Raw genomic sequence first — 14,239 nt, 5'->3', positions numbered from 1 at the left:
GCACATCATTAATGGAGGCAAATGCTGAGAGGGTGGCAATGGCTTTCTTTGAAAATATGACAAATGTCAACTGAGATGATTCCAATAGCTATAAAACGAGATAATAATATAAATTAAAACGAGATAATATTGAAAAATAAAAGACCACATGATCAGCATATTATAAAATAAAAAGTTCTGCCTTTTTATAAATACTCCAGTATTATGCCTCTTGAAAGACCCTGTGAAACCAGAAAATACCTATTTAATAGCTATATTATAAATAAAAAATAATATATTAAGAATTTGTTATTATGTCAAGATTTTGAAAGCTTTATTTATCTTGGAAGCAAAAAAAAAAGGTTCTATACTGCCCACTGCGGGAGGATCTGGTATAGGTCTTTGAAGATATTATTAATGATGTCATCACGAAGTTGAATTGCGTAAACATTTTCTTTCACCAGTCACCAGTGATGGAAAAACTTGCCTATTATACAAATATGCGCCTGCTTGACACTTGACCAGTACTAACTTGTACCAGTACATGATTGCATGTATAAATGGCTGTGTGGGAATGTCAATATGTAAGTGTCATTTTAAAATAGCTGTCATTATTCAGATGGCATAACAAGCTAAGTTAGCAAGCTAGTCCTATGCTGTGTACACGGTGAGCAACAAAGCAATGCCACCAAGATTCGAAAAGACGGTATGGTATGATTCAACCAGATTCATTATCAGAATAAATTACATTAGCTAACTTGCACACTACTGAGCTTGTTTTTTGATAGTGGAAACTTTTCTGGAAATCTGACAGAATTACTATTTATCAAAATCTTGCTAACCTAGAAAGCTAGCTACCCAGACAGTCACCATTCTAACACATGTTGATCCACCCAAATGACAGCTTCAGATCCCACTCTGGAAGCAGCAGTGATCCTAGCTCTGTGATTAACTAGTATCCGCTTGTTTATGGCAGTAGGGCTCCAATCCTACCATAGATCGGGTTGGTTTCAGTGTTATTGATGTAACAATTGTAGATCTCCATGTTTTCCAGTAATAGATCTCTATGTTCTGAAACCCAGCAAACTAAACAATAATGCAAGTTCTTTTAGCTGCTGTATAGGAAACCTGATCATGTGAGTATTCATTACAGAAGGGGCATACCCCCTTAGCCTTTCAGCACTTCTGTTCAAAAATAATACTTTTTTGTATTTAAAAGATTGCTCAAGGTCTTTAATTCTCATGAAAAAATATGACCAAGAACAAAACTGTTGGCAATGCATGTTCTAACCATAGGCACACTTCTTCATAAATATTCATAAACTTCAATAGAGTGCCAGAAAAAGGCAGACGAAAATTAAAAATAAATGATGAAAAAAAAAATCTGTTCAAATATGCCACTTCTGGAACATAAAATTGCTGTAACAAGCTACTTTTTGGAATTGATTGAGATTAACTTTCTTACTTCAAACTATAATGCCCAAATGCCCACATACCTGCCATTTTTAAACTTGGCTGATTGTCAGAAACGTATGTGTCAAAAACTCTCTTCATTGCACTGGGCCAATCAAAAACATACACTTAAACTAAAACTTTCCACTGTGTCATGCCCTCCACCATCTTTGGTTTTACCTGTGGCTGTCAGTATCAGGGGACCAGGGATTGATATTCCCACTGAAGCTCGCAAACTCCAGTGGTTACTATAGGTATTGCAGTTTAATTTCCCTGTTGAAGTCCATTCAAAACTGTGAATTTACCTAGGTGAAATTATACTGTTTTGGACAGTACTTTTAAATTCTAAAATTTCTTCATAATGAACTAATTACTCTCCAGGGACCATTTTTTTCTGAGCCACGCGGAAGTAGATATTCAATAGTAATTTTTTTAAATTCCTATTCGTCCCTTCCCATTTAGGTTTCCAGTGTGCATGCTCTGGCACCAATAAATCCCCATAGTCAAACATGGCAGCCTCCATGAACTGGCTTCATGTGCCTTTGAGCAGCTCCCATAGGAATCCATGGAACCGGCAAGCTAAAACTTTCTCCAGTTCTTGTATACCTCAATAGTCAGGATGTATGGAGATCAAATACAAAAAGATCTTAATCTCCCTTGTTCATCAATAGGAGGATGTGTCACTCTAAAAGCAAAGACTTTGTGTCATAATTCTCTGTGATACTGGCATCATGGCATACTCTCTCTGCCACTACATGAACATAATGGACAATTGAAAATAATTCTTAAAACATCATTTGCAACAAATAATAATAATAATAATAATAATAAGAAGACAGATAAAAATAAAAATAATTATAATAGTGTAAAAACGGAAAGGTCGAGGGTGAGTCTGTATTCAGGATGCCTGTGAAGCAAACATCTGTAAGTGTAAACTTTTGCTTCAGTGAGTAAATACTACACCACAACTCCCCCTACAGGCATGAAAAGGGACTGCCTGAAATTTACTCTCTTCAAAAACCATGACCATGAACAACGGGAATTGTAGAGTAAATAAGACCTCCCCTGGCAGTCCAATAATATTCTAAGCTGTCCTCACTTGGGCTGACACACCTCATGGTGTGCTTCCCCACCATGGAAACCGCTCAAAGCAAAATGGTCCTCTTCAGACATCATCTGTGAGTATCCACACATGGTGTATGTTCCAAACACGTGTAAAATTAAATATTTTAGCATGTGTTTGTAAGGCAAGCATATTAACTCCAAAAGGTTCTGTAGCTACTACACCTGTAAAAACATTTAATCCTGTGGAGATAGACACTGTGGCGAAAGTGGAGGCACAGGGCGGGCTCAGATGTGAGAGCAGGGTGGAACAGAGAGGAGGAAACACCAGGGTATTCTGGGAGATCTCTTCTGATTCTACCCAGCCCTGTTTTCTCCCTTAGCCTTTATCATGGTAGAAAAAATTCCATTCCTGCTGATTTGGGTAAATCCAAAAACAAAACGAGCCAGAAAGCTTTGGTTAAGAATTTCCTTGTGCCCCTTACAAAACATAAGGGAAAGAAAGATGATCTAAAGACATAAGATGTCCTCTTCTTGGATGCAGTGCAGCAGTTTTATGGCCAGGAAGTACTCTTTCTCCCTTCACATCCTCGTCTTTCTGTTCCCCTCAGCCTACAGCTCCTCCTCCCCCATGGAGACAGCAAGTCGCATGGCAACGGCCAGGTGGTCAGTGAGTCCTGCCAGCTGTGTGATAAAGCTGTACTCCTCTACACCCTGCAGGGGGCGACAAAAGGAAAGAAACCACCAGCTGGGTAAGCTGTCTCCACTCCCAGCAAGGCAAGGCACGTAATAGGCTATGCTCTGTTCATCCACATTCATAATATGCATAGTATACTTCAATACAGTAAACAAACAGTATGTCTTGTGTTTAAAATGGCAAATCTTCAATGTTTAAATATAATGTACTATTCCTATTGCTATGACTGCATGTTTTGTTAAACAATATACTAGTAAAAATGCATGACATTTCCAGACAGACATTATTATCCAACCTTGAATGAGCAATGAAGTATGATGAAAATTGGTAAAACAATTTTTTATGCTTTAATAAAGAAAAAATACAAAGTACATTTTTTACTCTCATAGCGGCCTATTCTTACTTGAGATATTCAAATTTGATTTCATTCTAAACTTGTGCATTCAGAGCTGGGAACATAAACTGTACACAAGCGAAGGGGATCTAAATACAGGCATACTGTGAAGTCTGAGGGCATAGGGCGGAGTCTGAGAGCATGGGGCGGAGTCTGAGAGCATGGGGCAGAGTCTGAGGGCATGGGGCAGAGTCTGAGGGCATGGGGCGGAGTCTGAGAGCGTGGGGCGGAGTCTGAGAGCATGGGGCGGAGTCTGAGGGCATGGGGCGGAGTCTGAGGGCATGGGGCGGAGTCTGAGGGCATGGGGCGGAGTCTGAGGGCATGGGGCAGAGTGAGGGCATGGGGTGGAGTCTGAGGGCATGGGGTGGAGTCTGAGGGCATGGGGTGGAGTCTGAGAGCATGGGGCGGAGTCTGAGGGCATGGGGCAGAGTCTGAGAGCGTGGGGCGGAGTCTGAGAGCATGGGGTGGAGTCTGAAAGCATGGGGTGGAGTCTGAAAGCATGGGGCGGAGTCTGAGGGCATGGGGCGGAGTCTGAGGGCATGGGGCAGAGTCTGAGGGCATGGGGCAGAGTCTGAGGGCATGGGGCAGAGTCTAAGGGCATGGGGCAGAGTCTAAGGGCATGGAGCAAAGTCTGAGGGCATAGGGCGGAGTCAGAGCATGGGGCGGAGTCTGAGAGCATGGGGCGGAGTCTGAGAGAATGGGGCGGAGTCTGAGGGCATGGGGCGGAGTCTGAGAGCATGAGGCGGAGTCTGAGGGCATGGGGCGGAGTCTGAGAGCATGGGGCAGAGTGTGGGGGCATAGGACGTAATCGCATCTAATGCTCCCCTCTGAAGGCATTCCAATAAATAAGACTCCCACGTGCTATTAGCCACCATTGGTTTATTGTAAAGGCTTTAGTTCTGTCAAATGTTCTCCAGGTTTGGGGTGATGACACATTGGGATATTTTACTGTGAATGTACAGAAAGCACCTGTTGAATAGACAAGTTCTCTAATTTCATAATCTTTCATAATCAAAGTCTCATCTGTGTTTATAGGAGTCACTAGGATACAGCATAAGTGGAATTCCAGGGCCAGTATTTTGTACATCCTTGGCTATGTGCTTTACTTGAGCAAATTTATATTTTCAAGCGCATGCAAAAGAAATTCACATGCGCAATGTGAGTCTGAATACCTGCTTAGAAAGCGCACATGTCAATTTAGCAAAGAAGGTCTGTAAAATCTCTAAGCCTGAAAAAGGCCCATAGTCATTACAATAGTATAAACTAAGGAGGGAAGGGAAAAGTATCAGTAGCTAACATTGAAAGTATCCTGTAAGGTTAGTTTCTTAGTAGTGGATGTGGGTTTATTTGGCAGCCGGAGACACTACTGTGTGAATTCGGTTTCAAAGCTTGCAGTCCCAGCCCATAGATATGTCCTCGGGCAGAACGTACCACTTTCCAGTCTTGCTGCAGCCCCTCCTCACTGTAAAGGATGTAGTCGATCCTCCTCCCATTGCCCTTGAGTGGTATCGCCTGGCCCTCCTGATCGAAGCAGTGTTTCTTACCAGGGGGGTAAGCCAGGTACTCATTCCTCCCCTCCTCATTCTCCATCACCCTGAGGGAAAAATGGAAAAACAAAGAGTATAGACCACAATCTGAACAATGCACAGGTGTACAGATCTGTGCGTGCCTATGTGTGTGTGTGCGTGTGTGTGGGCGGGTGGCACATGTATTACTATCTTTGTGAGAACCAAATGTCCCCACAAGGACAGAAAGATGAGGAAAATTACACAAGGTGGGGACCTTTTGCTGGTCCCCACAAATTCAAGAGGCTGTTTTAGGGTTAGGACTTTTAGGGTAACAAGTTAGGACAATTAGGGTTACAATTCGGTTAAGGTTAGGGTTAGGGTTAAGCATGTAGTGGTTGGGGTTAGGGTTAGGGTTAGAGGTTACGGAACGAATGTGGTCAATGGGAAGTCCTCACAAGTATAGCAATACATTCTTGTGTGTGTGTGTGTGTGTGTGTGTGCATGTGAATGTGTGTGTGTGTGTGTGTGTGCGTGCGTGTGTGTATGTTTGTACGCGCTTGTGAGTGCGTGACTCACTTCTGCATTCTTTCTGGTGTGCAGACCTCCTCATCGTAGAGCCCATTGATCTCTAGCAGCGTACCTGTTGGCATGCACACCAGAGGGAGAAGATCAGGGGTGCGGGACGGAATCTAACAGTAACTTGTTACCCTCCGCGTGCCCCGGCCACAGCCCCTTCACTCACCCAGGGCCCACGGCTGATCCTCCCCAGGTCCCACGCGACACGGGTCTTTATAGTGAGAGAACAGAATGTGTTGCTGCTCCAGCTTATCCTCTAAAAAAGAAGCGAAGGACAGAGAGACGGAGAAAACGTCGTTCAGAGAACGTTTCTTCGGGTGAAATTTGGCTGAGATCATTTGATTATCTGCAAATTTGCCAGTCGCCTTGCTGTGTAAGTTATCAGATATCTCATTTTGCTCAGTCAATCAAATATCCTATTTCAATCATTAAAACTGAATTTGGTAAGAATAAGTTACTGGCACACAGAAACACTGCAAATATTGTGTGTGGGGCAGAATTAAGCCAATATCCATTATTAAGCAAAATTTGCACAAGGGGCAGCAAATTACGGAAACATTTAAAGAATAATGACACCAACTCACAGCAGTACTATGTCCTGTAATGCTGAGCAGAAACAGGAAATAGAGAACACTACAGTCTAAGCCATAGTGAACTGACAAAAATGTGGCAAGCAATGAATTAATATATTCTGGCTATTTCTGTCTAATGTTGTCCTGAGTGGTGACCAGGTGTGAGGAGAAGGCTATTGGCCCCAGGAGCACGTTTCTGGCACATTCCCGGCACATCCCCCCCCCCCCCCCCCCCCCCCCCATTTACTTGCTTCCTCTCGTCCATCTGATACCTGAGGAGCAGTTGTCGAAATTCAAGTCCCCCAGAAGGACTTCAAAAGCAACCTGGTCCTTCTGACGTTTGGTTGCTTTTCTGAAATATGCCCCATACTCCAGCAGCATATTTAGTTGCTCACAGCGAACCACAGAGTCTCCTGAGAAAATCATAGCGAAATAGACAGAAAACAACAAAAATGATAAAACAAGCAGGCCGAGAATAAAAACCATTAACCCTTTTAGAAAATTACCACAATTTATAGAAACTGAATGCATTCTGTTACTATAACCATGAAAATGACATATTTGAAGCAATGGCTTGGTTTAAATAAATATATCAAGGTTAAAAAAACAATAAATCAATTTCAAAAAGAAACAAAATTATTGAGAAATGCTTTGACCAAGAATATAAGAGAGAGAAAAAACCCAGTAACACAAAAGAACCTGCCAGTCAAGAGATACACCAAACCAAATATTCACTGACCGTGAACCAATATCAAGAAAGAATATCAATACATAAATCATTACACTAAATAGAAGAGACCATTGACCACTGGGATTTATGAAACACATTCATGAATACAACTTTTTAATGGCAAAATTATTTGAAAAAAACTTTAAAAATCCCTCCAAAAATGTTTATCGCACATATAATCCCAAATCTGGAGAATATAAAAGAAAGCTGAATATGATTTTTTTAAAAACAACTATCAAACATATTAAAACCCCCTTGGTTTCCTAAGATCAATTTTCACATTTTGAAAGCAGTTCTAGGCTCCTGTTGTGGGCTGGACTACAGTTTCTTCTTAGGAAAGAAAATCAGTGAAGTCAAACTAAAAGTGAGTCAATCTAGAAGTAAATTTCTTCTCCGCCATCGTCTAGAAATATGGCTCTTGGAGGAACAGCTGACTGTGTGGGAGGCTCTTGAAGTAAATGAGAAAAATGAGTCTGGGGCATCAAACAGAGCCAATTACCATGGCAACAGTTGAGCATCTGCAGTTCGAGGTACAAACATGCTTTGTGTGCAGCAGAGAGCAGTGTCATGTCAGAGGGCTGGACGTGAGTATCCTCAGTGGGAGGAGTCATGGAATCTGATTTTTACTAGCTTCTGCGTACAGAATAAATTAGATATATGTAAAGATATATTAGCTTAGCTGCTGCTAGAGGGAGGCTCCACTCCAGCGTGGCAGCACAATATTGGTTCGATCGCCAATGATGGATACAGATGAGAAAGATCTTCATCTCTTTTTTCTGTTATGTTTTTTTAAACTCTATTTTAAGATTCTATCCAATCCAAATGGCAAAATACTATCAGAAAAGAAAAAAATGTAAACACCAGGCTCAGATGATTAAATGAAAACAAGACATGGATTTTAGTATAGCAAAATCTCTATTTATGTATCTCTCTCTCTTGTATGTGTGTATTCATGTATGTATGCATATGAACACGTATATGTTCTGCATGTATGTTTTGTGTGAGCATGTGGTACCTCAACCCAATCCATGGTGATATCATACCTTCAATGGAGTGTAGATGAGTGCAGGCGATGTATCCCACAATGCTTTTACCTTGAGAGGATTTGCCCACCTGTACCTGCGACGGAAAAAGGAAGAATGATTCAGACCTTCTCCCCCGTCTCTCTCAGCCAGGCTGCACAACTATAACCTTCACTCTTTAACGGCTTCCCGCCTCTCACTCTCCCTCCCTCCCTCCCTGTACAACCCTGCAGCTGGAAGCTATTGGCCTTTACAGCGGATTAGCTAGCCTTGACTGTCACCTCATTTCTGGAGTGTGTGTGTGTGTGTGTGCACATATGTGCACTGTACACACGCCCACACGCATAAAAACCCACATTTAAAAGACAGTCAGGGCTCTACATTAGGGTGAGAGATCAAAGCAAGACGAGACATTCGTTAATTATGAGGCTTTTCAGGGGCACATCTTTAATCAACTTTAATGTTTGTAGGGTAATTAGTGCATGATGCACACACACACACACATTAATGTGGTTTCTCTCTTTCACTCTTTCTCAGAACTAAGCAGGGTTGTTAGAGGGCTGATGTCTGAATTACTTCTTTAATGAGCACACATCTCATGTGCAAAGTCATTTTTTCCCTTTAAAATATTTGGTAATAGGCATATAAATAAAGATGTAACTGACCATATTTACCCCCTGTGTGCCATGACAGACAGACAATAAATTCAGCACAAATTGCCTTGCTTAATTGAGTTCCAAAACCCCTTGTCAACATTTCATTATTAACACTTGTTCTTTATACAGAACCCAGAAAATGACTGTAACAGTACTGTCTTGCATGGGCAGCCAGAATGTGAGAAAGACAGAGAAAAATAAAGGCACCGTTACCTTGGACAAAAATCATATCATATAAACAGTACAAGCACTATGCATGTACTTAGGGCAGAAAATTAGAGAGATCAAACAAAACAAAACATACTGAAATACTCTATTAAAATTTGGTACAGGACACTCAGATACATGTTCCAACCAACCGCCATATACAATCGCTGACAATGTGCGAGTGCGCTTACGAAGCGAGCTTTTCGTACCCTTTGGCAACGCACAAGTGCAACGCATGCAAATGAAGCATTCAAATTTAAATTTCAGTTTGAATTCAAAAGAGAGAGAGAGAGAGAGAGAGAGAGGGACTCGCCTTGGCAAAGAGGACTCCCTTGGCAGCCAGAGCGTCCTCGCCGCGGCCGTTGGGGAAACAGTGATAGTCCGCGTCCAGGATGGGGTACTGGCTGGCCAGCATGAGGCCGCTGTTGAGGAACTTAAACTGGGAGCAGCACCCCTTCCAGGCGTAGCGCCCCACGTCGCTCAAAATGAACGGGAAGTAGTGGTGCAGCTGCTGCTTCAGCTTGACCGCCGCCTGCCTGTCGAACACTTCCTGCAGGCACAGGAAGTCCAGGTTGGCGGGGAAGAAGGCGGAGACCTCGTGGTCCAAGCCGTCGCCGACTGAGCGTTTCCTGGGTCTGGCGCACTTTTTAAGCTCCGGGGCGTGGTCGGACGGGGAGCCGTTAGACTTGTCCTTGTTGCCTCTGTGGAGGCCTGTCAGGGATTCTTGAGGTGTGACGCAACTGTCACACGGCACTGAATTTACCCCCTTGGGTGCAGACCCTGGATCACTGATACTAATCTGGACCCCAGCCGACTGCAGGGGACAATCGGGGGGCGTCTGCTGCCCTATGGGAGAATGTAGAGTACAGTCGGGGAGAGTCTGTTGCCCTATAAGTGAGTGTAAGTGGCAGTCAGGAAGGGTCTGTTCACCTGAAGGATGTAGAGCACAATCAGGAGTGGTCGGCTGTTCTGTGGAATGCACAGGACAATCTGGGTGGGGAGGTTGCGCTATGGAGTGTAGGGGGCAAAAAGGGACGGCATGTTGCCTTCTGGAGTGTAAAGGGCAATCAGGGAGAGTGTGTTGCTCTGTCAAGTGTAAGAGACAATCAGGTATGGGTTGCCCTGTGGAGTGCAAGGGGCAATCTGGGATGGGTTGCCCTGTGGAGTGTAAGGAGCAATCGGTGATGGGTTGCCCTGTGGAGTGTAAGGGGCAATCAAGGATGGGTTGCCCTGTGGAGTGCAAGGGGCAATCTGGGATGGGTTGCCCTGTGGAGTGTAAGAGGCAATCTGGAATGGGTTGCCCTGTGGAGTGTAAGGGGCAATCAGAGATGGGTTGCCCTGTGGAGTGTAAGGGGCAATCGGGGATGGGTTGCCCTTTGTAGTGTAAGGGGCAGTCAAAGTTGGGGTGCCCTGTGGAGTGTAAGGGACAGTAAAAGTTGGGGTGCCCTGTGGAGTGTAAGGGACAGTCAAAGTTGGGTTGCCTGGTGGAGTATAAGGGGCAGTCAGGGAAGGTGTGATGCCCCGTAGAGTGCAGGCGGCAGTCAGAGACTGGTGGCCCCGTGGAGTGTAAAGGGCAGCCATGAACGGCGTGTTGCCCCGTCAGGGGTACGCATTCCTTGTTCTGCAGCCCAGGCTCAACCCCACCTTCCAGTTCATCCTCCCTCCCATTCACATCGGGTTTGTTATCTAAGGAGAAGGTCTGGGAGGAAGTGGTGCAGACGGAGGAGCTGGTGGGCGAGTCGACGTAGATCCTGATCCGGGGCCGGCTGACGCCGCAGAAAATGCGCCGGCCCAGCTCGCAGGCGCGGCCCTGGGTGTCGGCCAGGTTGTTGAAGCGCGCCAGCGAGTCCGGCAGCAGGCACACGTTGGCGCTGGCGAAGCCGAAGCTCCTCCGCCCCGGCGCCTTCCACTCGCCCCAGCCCTTTTCCGCCCGGCCCGTCCTCCGGTGGCCGTAGGCGTAGGGCCGGCGCACGGCCTGCAGCGGCGCCCACACCAGGAAGCCCAGCAGGGCGACGGGGAGCCAGACGACCGCCAGCAGGAGGTAGAGCGGGGTGACGAGCAGCACGCACGGCGTCAGGGAGGCGCAGGGGTCCTGCGTGCACTGCCGCTGCTCCTGCGTGGTGGTCAGGAAGGACGCCACCAGGTGGTCCAGCAGCCAATAGCAGGGGTGGATGAGCGCCCAGGACAGGTCGTTCAGGAAGCGCAGCGAGGCGCTGGGGAAAAGGCGCGTGTGGAGGACCATGTTCGGCCCCGAGAAACCTAACCCGAACGCGAACGCAAAAGAACTGAAAAATAGGCCCCGCCCCCCCTTGATGGAGAAGCCTCTGTCACATGATTCTCCCGCCGCTCCCTGTGGGGGACTGTGCTTCCCAGGGTCTGGGTTCCCGCACCCTCTGAGACGAAGATGCGAGGCACTACAATCTGCTGCTGGAGGTCGTCATGGAGAGGAGACAAACTGACCACCGACCCATGGAACCTTATGATCCACAATTCCAACCTGAACCTGCAGAGAAGAGCGAGGGGGAGAAATTAGTACAATGGCACTAAGTCAGGAGGAACATTTTTTTTTAAATCTATAAATTCTCTTGATTATAGGACATGAAAAACAGATAATTTGTCCAAAGAATAATTGATCTTCTGCAGTCAGAGGTACTCTGCTTCTTGTGCACAGTAAAATGTTCAGTGTTAAATCAACTCTTACAGAGTTTATGTGAGTCCACAATGGCCAGAGTTAGAGTTGAATTAACACTGAACATTTAATGTGTGGCCTCTCCCTTACAGAGGGCAGCACATTCAGAAGAAAAATGATACAACTGGCTGAAATGCAAAAGTAACAACGCTGCTCCAATGTTTGCTTTTGCATTTATCTATTGGGGGAGCTCCCTTTAGGGTGACAATGCTCTGTACTGTGTAATTTAAGTGTGAATTAGCTGATCACTGAGGATAGACATCAGAGTATCTTTCCCCTTTCCAGACTCAGGAGCCCATATCATGTGACCTGGTTCTGAAATGTAATTGGATGTGCCATTTTTACTCTCGGGTTATCTCACAGTTAAAAGCTAAGTGTTTAAGTGTTTGTGTTACATCATAAATGCTGGCAGAAAAGATAATGCTGAATGAATTCAAATTAAATATTAATGCTGAATAGTTTTTTATGATCTGATCTTATGCCGGTGCGAAAATTGAATTATTATGATGATTCAGAGTTATTACAGATATACTCTGAAGTCCAAATCAGAGCAGATCAACATTGCGGTTTTATTCTTGTATTGTCAACTGTTATCTTATCACCCAGCACTAACTACATATGCTATCTCGCACTTACACTGTGTGCCCACGTGCATGCACACACACACACACACACACACACACACACACACACACACACACACACATCAGGTATAAGGGGCTAGTAGGGAGGCAGCGCCATTACAGGTGCCCTTTTTAATAGGTATCACAGAAACGACCAAGCGTTTATGGTGTGCAAAGGACAAACAGAGCACAGGCTGGTGTGCTACTACTTGTCACACACAAAAGCTTCAAACCCTCACCCACATGAAACCTTCAAACCCTCATCCCCCGTCCTCCACCTCTTGCGGCTCATTCAAAACCTGCGCTCCCGGAGCTCTTCCGTACCCTCGCCTCTCACCACTCCTCCATACCCTCACTCCCGGAACCCTCTCCTAACCTTCACCTCCCGCAGCCCCTCCATATCTGAGCAGTGGGTCAGTGACACACATGCCTAGGATCAGTACGGCATGAATAGGAAATCACATGGTTTTGAGCAGAGAGATCCTGCATCTACAGACTGCTTCCAGATGGAGCTGCAGCAGTGGGTGGCACCCGCTCCTGGCCTCGTGGTTGCCTTTTCATCTGTAATTAGACTGCAACTTAGGCCTACACCTTGAAACCAGACCACTTCACATGCAAGTTCCATCCAATCTGTGTCCCACCCAATCATCTTGTCCCTCTCTCTCCCCCACAGTACTACCCTGAGCACCCGCAGAGAAAAGTAGCGACTGTCTAATCACTAACTGCAGCTATTTTCCTGATCTCTCATTTGGGCCTGCGGTGCGGGAGGGGCTGACGCTCATACAGGACTGTGTGTGTGTGGTGTGTGTGTGTGTGTGAGGGGGAGAGAGAGAGAGAGAGACATATACATGGAGAGATAGACTCTGATGTCCCTTTATTAGAACATCATTGTCAATTCAATGCCGTGGAATCAAAGATTAAAAAAGAGATTTTTTCAGTTTCTTCAGGCAGTCGGTCCCTTTCACTAGTTCATCACTACAGGCTGCATGTTTTTTAACCATCCAGTTTAGTTTGAATAACGGATTACAAATAGCATGCTCAGGTGATGAGTAAAATCGGTATGGGATGATGTGGTGTTGGTGGGTGGGGTGTAGAAGCAGTGGCAGAGAGGCAGGTGTCAGGGAAGGCGAGGGAATGGACCCAAACGCAGAGTCTAAAAAACACTCAAAATCCAAGGGGTAAACGCAAACCGAGGACGTTACTTTTAATGAGTACAAAAAACAAAAGAGAACAAAAACAAAGCCGTGCAGGGCATGATTCAAAAAGTCAAAGCGAAGTTCGTAAAACACAAAAACAAAGAAAATCCAGAAATCCAAAAACGATGTAGAAACAGAGCACGGGCAGGGTAAAGAACACTGAGGGCAAAACACAGAGTCACAAGAACACGAAGGAGCACAAATCGAAACACAATCCTAAACGCACACACAAAAGGAGCCAGCACCTGAGTCATGGAAGAAGGGAACTTAAAAAGACACGACACTGACGAGACACAGGAGGGCACAATGAACAATCAGGCCACAGAGAGGGAAGGGAAAACGAGACAACCCAAAAACAATAATAGAACAATTGAAAACAATAATACAATTAAACGGGGTAGAAGGACAGAACTAAAAACTGAAGTGCCGCCATCTAGCGGTCAAAAAAGGGAAACACAGACAAACCACAGAACCATGACAGGGGTTTGAAGTGCAGATGTAACGACGAGTAATCACCGAATCTTTACTTGAGATCAGCTATTTCCAGGTAACTAAATAGGAAATAGCCTACTCCTTTGCACAATTAATTTAGCCTGTTAAAAATGTCGGGCAGCCAATGGCTGTGCTATTGTTACACTTGGACTATGGCTACTTTGTAGTTTCAGAATCAGATACAATATTTGTTTTTAATCAGTGATAATTATTTCTACATTGCTTCAAACACTGCAGGCTACGTCTTCAACTGCTTCGCCGTGCTCTGGGTGGTTTGCTAAGCCATTGTTGTCCTTCCAGAACAGTGCCACGTTTTGCTTATTGCTGCTTTTAGGCAAATGTGATGCTTTTCCGTCGATACTGGCAGAAAAACGTAGCTTTCAC

The 14,239-nt window shown here is 45.0% G+C and overlaps 2 protein-coding genes across 2 annotated transcripts in view; one reads left to right on the top strand and one right to left on the bottom strand.

Moving 5' to 3' along the window:
- Positions 1 to 269: 269 nt before the first annotated feature.
- The window catches only part of LOC118228025 (sphingomyelin phosphodiesterase 3-like), a 15,480-nt gene continuing 1,510 nt past the window's right edge, over positions 270 to 14,239 (bottom strand). The window contains exons 2-8 of the mRNA XM_035419206.1: positions 9,169 to 11,358; positions 8,014 to 8,089; positions 6,513 to 6,653; positions 5,835 to 5,924; positions 5,669 to 5,732; positions 5,016 to 5,178; positions 270 to 3,207 (exon numbers count right to left, since the gene is read on the bottom strand). Of these exons, the coding sequence (XP_035275097.1) occupies positions 3,106 to 3,207; positions 5,016 to 5,178; positions 5,669 to 5,732; positions 5,835 to 5,924; positions 6,513 to 6,653; positions 8,014 to 8,089; positions 9,169 to 11,097 (2,565 nt within the window). The 5' untranslated portion in view covers positions 11,098 to 11,358 and the 3' untranslated portion in view covers positions 270 to 3,105. The remainder of the gene's footprint in view (positions 3,208 to 5,015; positions 5,179 to 5,668; positions 5,733 to 5,834; positions 5,925 to 6,512; positions 6,654 to 8,013; positions 8,090 to 9,168; positions 11,359 to 14,239) is intronic.
- si:dkeyp-50b9.1 overlaps positions 3,170 to 14,239 on the top strand; it is a 21,858-nt gene continuing 10,788 nt past the window's right edge. Inside the window, exon 1 of the mRNA XM_035419211.1 lies at positions 3,170 to 3,245. The gene's annotated coding sequence lies outside the window, so the exon portion shown is untranslated. The remainder of the gene's footprint in view (positions 3,246 to 14,239) is intronic.

The sequence above is a fragment of the Anguilla anguilla genome, chromosome 5, assembly GCF_013347855.1.
Source record: "Anguilla anguilla isolate fAngAng1 chromosome 5, fAngAng1.pri, whole genome shotgun sequence".
NCBI classification, from domain to species: Eukaryota; Metazoa; Chordata; class Actinopteri; order Anguilliformes; family Anguillidae; genus Anguilla; species Anguilla anguilla.
Note: the sequence above shows the minus strand (reverse complement) of the source record. Positions and strands in the feature narration are given on the sequence as shown.